The 9,014-nt window shown below is 42.7% G+C and overlaps 2 protein-coding genes across 4 annotated transcripts in view; one reads left to right on the top strand and one right to left on the bottom strand.

Annotated features, from left to right (window-relative positions):
* The first annotated feature begins 1,172 nt into the window (after positions 1-1,172).
* Positions 1,173-4,764, top strand: chst14 (carbohydrate (N-acetylgalactosamine 4-0) sulfotransferase 14). The gene is made up of 2 exons (XM_010773030.1): positions 1,173-1,581; positions 2,755-4,764. Exons 1-2 carry the CDS (start codon positions 1,288-1,290, stop codon positions 3,580-3,582), a joined length of 1,122 nt encoding a protein of 373 aa, XP_010771332.1. The 5' UTR covers positions 1,173-1,287; the 3' UTR covers positions 3,583-4,764.
* cep135 (centrosomal protein 135) overlaps positions 4,129-9,014 on the bottom strand; it is an 11,425-nt gene continuing 6,539 nt past the window's right edge. For 2 of the 3 annotated variants that reach the window (XM_010773031.1, XM_010773032.1), the window contains exons 18-26: positions 8,392-8,447; positions 8,130-8,298; positions 7,938-8,048; positions 7,661-7,846; positions 5,973-6,182; positions 5,672-5,874; positions 5,456-5,560; positions 4,776-4,913; positions 4,129-4,581 (exon numbers count right to left, since the gene is read on the bottom strand). In XM_010773031.1, coding sequence (XP_010771333.1) covers positions 4,533-4,581; positions 4,776-4,913; positions 5,456-5,560; positions 5,672-5,874; positions 5,973-6,182; positions 7,661-7,846; positions 7,938-8,048; positions 8,130-8,298; positions 8,392-8,447 — 1,227 coding nt within the window. In that variant the 3' untranslated portion in view covers positions 4,129-4,532. Of the gene's footprint in view, positions 4,582-4,759; positions 4,914-5,455; positions 5,561-5,671; positions 5,875-5,972; positions 6,183-7,660; positions 7,847-7,937; positions 8,049-8,129; positions 8,299-8,391; positions 8,448-9,014 lie in introns of all 3 variants that reach the window. The other variant, XM_010773033.1, reaches the window with a different exon arrangement.

The following is a 9,014-nucleotide window of genomic DNA, read 5'->3' as shown; positions in this document are numbered from 1 at the left end:
CGGCGGCACAGAGACTCAGTGAGCTCCCGTCACGATGCAAGCACGCTACTCTAACGTAAGCTCGTGCTTTTCGGAAGTAATTAAAGAAAGGAGGAGATGAATGAGAAAGATCCAACTGTGTTGCAGCTGAGGATATACTGTAAAACAAACAAAGAGGACATTAATTCATACCAACTGGCTGACCTGAGTATAGTGTTCTTAATAATTCATGTTTTTAATGTAGAGATTGAATATAAATGAATAATTACTGGAGAAGAATCTCCATTTAGGTCTTGTTGTCTTCATCCATTAGAGATATTAAAAGCTGCCACATTAGTCGTTTAACCGATCAATACAACATTCATCGAGCATAACTATTCTATTTGTCAACTGAGAATGTCATTTGGGTAACTTTTTTATCATTTATATAATTTTCAACTGCAGGGGCTGCTGAACTGATTATGAACTATTGGTTGAACAAAACAGGAGATGTAAACCGCGCTTCCCTCTCTGGCTGACATTATAAAGAACAAAAGATTAAATAAAGATTGGTAAACATTTGTGTTGCAGACCCAAGTTCTATAACAAAGCAGTCTTCCTAATTTAGAAATCTCTTCATGAAAGGTCTGACTGAATCGTTTGAAAACATCTGAATATTATCAGTATGGTGGGTAATTTCCAAACCTGAAAGTTTGGTTTAGCTTCTCAATAAAAAACTGAGGTAGGCTATAAGTTTAGGCGACTAGCCCTTGCTTGCAGGCTATAACATGCAGGCATGACAACAGAAAACTGTGATGAGACCTTTTTAACACATGCAAAGAGTTAGGTATTTCCTTTATTTATTTGGTGCACATTTCATGTTACTGAAGATAAATAAACGGTTCCAGGAAGGGAACAAAGGATTCAAATACAGGGGGCAATGAACCTTGGGAGGATTTTATTTTGAAACTTTTAACAGGACGTCTTCAAATGATGGTTCTGGTTAGCTTGGCATTAGTTTCCAAAGTTAAAGATACAATTATAAAACGAAATCTTGTGGGAAGCAGACACGCAACGTTTTCTAGACAAATTGTTAAGCAATCTTTGTCTTTGGGGATTTGTGTTAACCAAAGAAAATGCTCTTCAACACGATTTTATTTTGAAAGGTCATACGGAAATTGCTATTTCTTTACTCTCAAACTTTACCAGTTTTAAATTAACTATGGGTACGTGGTAGGTGACCAAGGGTTTGTTTTCTCACGTAGTAACATTAGTTATCCGTCGACTTTAAAGGACTACGAGGTATTGAACACACCAGCCGGACACACTATGCTACCTTGCAGGCAGGACTTCGGGATGAAGAAGTCTGGAGGACCGCGAAACAGCCCGGTTATAAACTTTAGGACCACGGTGATCCCGGGCTCGGTCCGCCGGAGCTCCGCGGTGCTTCCTTCGGTCCTTACCTTCCTGGTGATCGTAGCCTCCGGAGGCCTGCTGCTTATGATAGAGAAAGGAATGCTGAGCAGCATGGAGACACCTCCACCGCGGGGGACCGGGAAACGGCAGGACTTCATGCGGCAGGTCGGGAGGCTCAGCCCGGGTGCTGAGGACGTGGACTCGCAGGTACAGTCATGTAATACAGTGGCTCCCTAGGTTTATGGACAGAGGCACCCTCACAGCATTCAAGTACCCCTCCATCGATTTCTATTGCATGCTAAAAATACACAAAACTCATCAATATATTGAAGTGTTTTTTTTTTAGTTACCGGTTTAAAATTCAGTGCTAGCTTTCCTTAATTCGCAGACTTACATAACTGCCATATGAAGTGTTCAGCTGATTGAATATAGTGTGTTGGTACTTGTGGGTTATCTGTCGCCACTTTTTTTGTTTTTATCAGACTCTAAATACGCACCTTTTTTGTTTTTTTCAGTCTCTCTAAATAACCCTAACCCCTAGTATTAATGTTTGTTATTTTGAGAAAAAGTTCATGTGGAGGAGCCAGCTTCCCGCTATTAAAAAGTGGGGAAAGATAACCCACAAGCGCTACCAGTTTTTTAAAATTATTTTATTTTGTATTAATTGAGCCACTTTTTTCACCTTTTCCAAGTTTGTTGGGTTGAGTGTGTGGCGTGTGAATAGGTCTAGTGTTGCCTGAGGCGATTTGATTCATCTTGTGACTGTACATTGCACAATATCACTGTGGGATTAAGGTTCAACACAGCTTTTGTTTGTGATGCCATGGTGGGAAAAAAAAAATTTCAGTTGGTGATCAAAGGGAAAACCATAAGACACTTTGCGAAAACGTTCTGGTTTGTTATTGTTCTAATCAAAAAACACATGTGCTTTTTATGGTGATCTTAAAAAATCCTGCATGCCATAAAAGCTGGACCAAAAGGCAACAATTTGGTCTGGTGAAACCGCTGATCTCATCTTACATGGGTAAAGAAGTTGTTATATTGTTTTTTAACTAGTCTGGCCGTTTTCAAACATCTGGTCACTTTAAAGAGGGGCAGCAGAGTCCAAGATATTCAGTTTTTTCCCCCATGATTCAACTTTATAGTCCATATCTTATAAATGCCACATCATAAGCTTGTATGCAGGCTTTGTATTATAACATTTTACATTTAAAAACCCACAATTAGATAACCTTGATGAAATCACGATGAAACAATCAGGGGGATTTTCTCAGATGTCTTGATGTTATACAGCTCTTTGGACAGGCTGAATAATACAAACTCTAACTAGTTAACTGCTGTTGATCTGTCAAATCGTCACTGTTTTGTGTTCACGCTTAGATCCTTCAAGAGATCCGTAACCGGACCATCAGGTCTATGTGCAGCCAGAAGAACATGCCGCACAGCATCATGTCCCTCACCCCCCTGCAGAGGAAGACGCTGCTGCAGCACATCCTGGTGAACGATCAGTACCACTTCCTGTACTGCTACGTCCCCAAGGTGGCCTGCTCCAACTGGAAGAGGGTCCTGAAGGTTCTGAACGGGGTTCTGGAGAGCGTGGACGTCAGCATCAAGATGGACCACCGCAGCGACCTGCAGTTTTTGTCCTCTTTTAAACCCGAGCAGATCCAATATCGCCTCAAGCACTACTTCAAGTTCATGTTTGTGCGGGAGCCAATGGAGCGCTTGCTTTCTGCATACAGGAACAAATTTGGAGAGATCAAGTCCTACCAGAAAAAGTACGGCGTGGAGATCGTAAAGCGGTACAGGAAAACTCGCGCTAAGGACGCGACGGTTAAAGGAGATGATGTGACGTTTGCAGAGTTTGTCCGTTACTTGCTGGACACGGACGCAGAGCGCATGAATGAGCACTGGATGCCGGTGTACAACTTATGCCAACCCTGCGCCGTGTCCTATGACTTCATCGGCTCCTATGAGCACCTTGAAAGGGATTCTGAGTTTGTGCTCCAGCGCATTGGAGCGCCTCCTCATGTTCGCTTCCCTGAGAGGCAAACGTGGTACAAGCCGGTCACCACGGAGACGTTACATTATTATCTGTGCACGTTACCACATAAGCTACTGAGGGAACTCCTGCCCAAATACATTTTAGACTTTTCCCTCTTTGCTTATCATCTCCCCAACACAACCACTGAACACTGCCGGCATTAAATGTGCAATGTTTCATAGTTTTGAGAGAACTTTTTATAGAGCATTATTTTTTACTATTTGTATTACTAAGGAAGAAACTGTATTTTAATAGTCGTTACACATTTTGACTTGAGATGTTCTAATATCATCGCAGTATGCAGATGGTTGGTCTTAACTTCAGAACCACTAAAGCTTGAAATTAGCTGAAGACAAACAAACATATGAACCGACTTTGTTCCATTTCAACATGTTCCTGTCGTGCACTGTTACAGTAAATTAACCAATTCAGTATATATTGATGCAGTTGTAAATAAGGTTGCCAGACCAAACTTAGCTTTTTCTTCTTCTACACTATTGGAGAAGCTAAAGGGTTAACAGCTTCTGCGGCCCTTCAGTGGTTTAGCTGGCTAAAACATAAACTATTGGCTCACCGAGTCTTGGGTTTAAATCAAGTTTTTGTGTTTTCGTTCTACGTCGACAATCTGTCCCCCATCTTTACCAACACGTTGGACTGTTTACCCTGTTATTAAACAGAAATTGAAGTTTAGTGATGTACATTACTGCACATTTCTGTGATTTTGTATTTCTTTATTTGAGGAATAATTTAATAATTTAAACATTGTTAAAAAAAACATGAATATTAAAGCATAATACACATAACCACAGGGTTGAACAAAAACGTATTTTGCTACATGTGTGACGTTGACAACCAAATTGATTTCAGGAAAACAGTTTTGAAGCTAAATCCACATTTTGACCAATGACTGTGTAACGTACTGACAGAGATGACTTGGAAGTGGAGTCAATCGGTGGTTGGATATTTCCATAGAAAAAAGTAAACATACTGTTTGAATGTTATCACTGTTACTAGTTTATGTTAAATTGAACACTCACTGTAAAGCCGCTACTTACAAAGACCTTCACAATTCATTCACAGCTTCAAGTGGTTTCTAACTCACTCATCAAGTTGTTTATTTGTCTGTCTCTGTAGTTGTGGCAGAATCTTTGAAGCTCACACTTCTGGAAAGAGAAAGAAAGAGAAATGGTGAAATAAGGAAGAGGTTTTTTTTTAAAGATTTGTTACGGCTCATCTTTCTTTTTTTGTAATCAAAGAGCATTGCTTCCTGTCTAACATGGAAAAACACCAGCTTATTACCAGAACCTAACACAAAACAATGAGCCCTATTAAAAGCCATATCATTTTCAAGACTCACTTGTCTGCTGACTTGTCGGTGGAGCGGCTTAGACTCCGCAGGATGGAGCGCTCTGGAGAGGTGTGGTGAGAGCTGGAGGAGACGTCGAGGGAGGAGAACGACAAACCCTGCCGGCGCATCTCCTGAACCGCCCGCTCTCTGTGGACACAGCCACAGTTAGGCAATCTTTACATGTTTAATATGTGCCTAGGCTTGTGGTTACATTCTTCTGACCTCAAACAAGTCAGACAACAATTTGAAAACTTCGCCTCAGGCTCGGACATCATTATTAGTTTCACTTTTATCGCCAGATACTCCCAAAAGTAGTATACCTGTTTTATTGTCACCGAACTTGTATCAAGAAATGTTCAGTTTCCAAGAGGACACTTTTTGCTGTTTCACAGATAATGGAAAACTTTCAGTAGTGTCCCCAACATCCTGATAATATCCTTATATGCTCGCTCAGAGATCAAGTGTAAAAAATGTGTCTGTGCAGCCTACTCAAAGTAAAAAAAAACGTTGTCACATCAGTTATGCTATTTATGTAATAGCAAGTCTATAGAATCCATTATTTACTGAAATACACTTAGTCAAAAAGCTAATGTAAAAACCCTGATGACAGATCTAATTTGTTTCTAACTTCCAGCTTTGGGTACTCTCCATTAAATGTTGAAGTGCTGGCAGTTGAAAAGTCAGCTCACCGTTCAAAGCGCTCAGAGGTCAACTGTCTTTTCAGAACGTCCATCTCCGTCTGCAGCTGAGAGACTTTGCTGCGGAGCTGCGCCACCTCCCTGGCATGCTCCGCGCTGAGGGCACACGCACACCAAAACAAATCAGAATCAACAGCTTGTAAAATAAAAGAGGCATTGATTCAAGTCTTGGAGTTCAAGTCAACATATTCAAAAGGACTTGTTTACGTTTTGCAGTCAGCCAGAGTCAGCCTGTCGCGCAGGACCTTTATATCTGACTCCCTCTCACTGGCTGTCAGGTGGGTTTGGAACTCCTTATGCCGATTGCTGGAGAGAAGGGTCTCAAGGTTACGGACAGTCAGCCTCTCACTGGCCATCTGTTTCCTCAGGACCTCTGCGTCCGACTTAACGTCCTCCAGTTCTCCTGTGATCTAGAAAACATACAGGTTTATTTTCAGAAATCTGCTACTGCTCACCTTCACAGATAACCTACACCTGGATGCAACAATAAACCCGCAGCGGGCCTCACCCTCTCCAGGTCCATGCTCCGGGAGGTGAGCTGGCGGGCAGTGAGCTCCTTGCCAGAGTCCAGTTTGACACACAGCTCCCTGACGGATGCCAGGTCAGAGAGGAGCGCGGCCTTCTCCTCCTTTGCTGAGAGCAGCTCCTCCTCTAGTCGGGACATCCCTCGCACCAGCGACGACACTTGGGCCTCGTAAGCCTGCAGGGCCTGCGTGTGCTGGGGAAACGGCAGATGGAAAGGAACATTCATCTTAACATTTGTTCCTGATTCTGTGGTGGCATGAAGACTACCACCACTGATTTGTTTACTACCTAGCATAATATCTTAGTGTGGGAGCGGGGTGTGGTTAGAGCGCCGGCTGCTGGAGTGATGGGAGTGGCTCGGCTCGTTCTCCTGTCCTTTTGAACCTGGGTGTGAGCGGAGGTGCTTACTGTGGCCTCCGAACAAGGAAAGGACAGAAGGAGACGGATTCAGGGAATAACTTAAGTTTATTGTCCAACAAAACAAAAATAACAGCCAGCTCCAAAAAGGGCACGAAGCGGTGTAGTGGCCTAATCAGGTGTGTTCCGCGGCCCAGAAGTCCTCCCAGGACCCAGTCTACTGCAAGAGAGACCAGAACCAGGTTACCAACATGCTTTCATTCAGTGGCTTATTACCTGATTCTGATCAGCCGTCTGGTCTCCGGCCGAGCCACTCCCATCACCCGGCGCTTTAACCACACTTGGCTTGCCTGCCTAATTATATTCCACTTTTCTTCTGATATAATTCATGTATAGGAACATTCTTATGACGTGTATACAACACCGCAAAGAAAATATGTGACCCGCTCTATCTAAATCAGTCGGAAGTCGCAACGGCTCATTTCAAAATAAACGTGGATTTGTGGAAAAAAATAGTTTTTCGGGGTTCGGGTGTTTTGTTTGATTTTAAACAAACAAAGTCTTGGCTTTCAGAATATGAAACTTTTATTTCCAAAATCACACGATAAATATATTTTTGAAGCTTGTAAAGGGAAGATGACAGCTGTCACTCGCCACTCTGCTGTTCCGCAGCGCTGCTCCCCCTCCCTCCGCTGAAATTATGAATGTAAGATGTATAGTAATCATAGATAACACGGCATAGATACAAGCGGAGAATGGAGTAACTTGACGTAACAGCAGGCAGAACAACAGCCGGTGTTTCTCGCGGGAAACAAACAATACACACAAATGCAAAATTAAGCACACACACACACACACACACACACACACACACACACACACACACACACACACACACACACACACACACACACACACACACACACACACACACACACACACTTGCCCCAGACCAGTAATCCAAACAAAAATATCTTCCCTCCGTAGTATTTTGATCATTTGCTAATAATCAATCAGATCGATGGATTCCAGAGAAGAGGAAACTTTGAAGGCCTTTTTCTCAACATGATGACAGTCATTATATAATGTGACAAACATACAAAAACAATCCTGATATCATTAGAAAGCTAGGAATCTCCTCTTTCCAGCAGTGTATACGACTCAAAATGTGTCTTCGGGTCAATGCGACTGATTTCGATGGAGCAGGTCACATATGTGTCTCGATTCCATATATACATAGAAACTGTAGCATACCTCTTCTTCCCTTTAAGTTGACCTTGAATGGCTGTTGTTATTACGCATGCTATATCTCACCTGCTGGATTTCTCTCCCCTGGTGGCCGACAGTTTCTCGGAGGTGTCTGCGCTCTGTGTCCGAGGAGAGCAGCTCCAGGCGGATGGAGTTGTTTTGGCCTTCAGCATGCTGCAGCTTCTGCTCCCGCTCCTCCACGTCAGAGTGGGCCATCCTGAAGCGATCCAGCAGGTCCCTGTTCTCCTGCTCCTGAAGGTCCACCAATCACATTCAATTAGCAGACAGAAGAAGGTGTATACGATGTCACTATAAGAATCTGCTACAGGAGTGTTGCTGTTACCTTTGCAGCCATCAGCTTTTCTATTCTGGACACCTCAGAGATGTAAGAGTGGACTCTTATCTTCAGCTCATCTTTCTCATGCAGAGCCTCCTCCATCTCCATATGTACAGCCTGCACAAACGCAACATCGGCTGCTGTTATTTCTTTCTTTTCTTTGTATCCAAAACAACGTCAGTGTGTTTTCCTACATACTTGGTTCTCTCTGGTCATTGTAGCCAGGTCCTCCTGCAGCCTCCTGTTCTCTCTGATCGTGGTTTCTTTGTTTCTCCTGAGTCCATCCAGCTCCTCCTGACAGGCATCCAGCTGTCTCCTCAGGCTGGTTATCTCCCTCTCACGACTGTTTAGCGCCCCCTGCAGCTGACTGCGCCAACATCACATGTTCAATATCAGCTAAATAAAAGGGACTTGTTTAGTTGTATTTAAAACCAATGCAGAAAGAGACAACAATACTTACGCTAGTGAGTTGTCCATGTTTGTCACTGTGAGTCTCACTTCTTCAAGAGTCTGTTCCTGTGTAAATAACAAAGAATCAAGCTTCTATCTTTTAAAACATTATGTGCATTTGTTTTGAAAGGCTATCATCGTACAGTCCTCCCTAGTCAATATGTGCATTGAAGAATAATATTTTCTAAGTTCCATACTGGCTGTGAAGAGCTCCTTTAATGCTATCCGATGTAAATGCAAATTATATATGTCTTAAAAAAGGCTCAAAGATTCAAAGTTGGTCACATTGTGGTTCATTTGGTGCAAAACTTACTTTCCTTTCGTTTACCTTAACAGGAACAAAAAGGGTAAATACAGAACTAAGGTCCAGCAACTTTGTAAAATACCCACCTGATTGGACAAACAACTCCTACTAAAGCCTCATATGTAATCATTGTTTGCATAGTAAGAGGACTGTGTATGTTGTCCCCTCCTCCCTTACTGTACATTTGAAATGCTTTAGGGCAGGGGTGTCAAACTCAAGGCCCGGGGGCCAAATCCAGCCCTTGACTTCATTTGATGTGGCCCACAAGAGCTTGCAAAGCATATAATATGTTTGTTATATGGTTACATGGCGATTTACAGAAGCACGTT

Source organism: Notothenia coriiceps, unplaced genomic scaffold, assembly GCF_000735185.1.
Source record: "Notothenia coriiceps isolate Sejong01 unplaced genomic scaffold, NC01 NC01_scaffold00011854, whole genome shotgun sequence".
NCBI lineage: Eukaryota > Metazoa > Chordata > Actinopteri > Perciformes > Nototheniidae > Notothenia > Notothenia coriiceps.
The sequence above is the reverse complement of the archived record's forward strand: the minus strand, read 5'-3'. Positions and strand labels throughout refer to the sequence as shown.

Coding starts and splice junctions, on each gene's coding strand:
- chst14 (XM_010773030.1), top strand. CDS start 1,288: ATGCTACCTTGCAGGCAGGACTTCGGGATGAAGAAGTCTGGAGGACCG. Junction 1,582..2,754: donor CTGAGGACGTGGACTCGCAG/GTACAGTCATGT, acceptor GTTCACGCTTAG/ATCCTTCAAGAGATCCGTAA.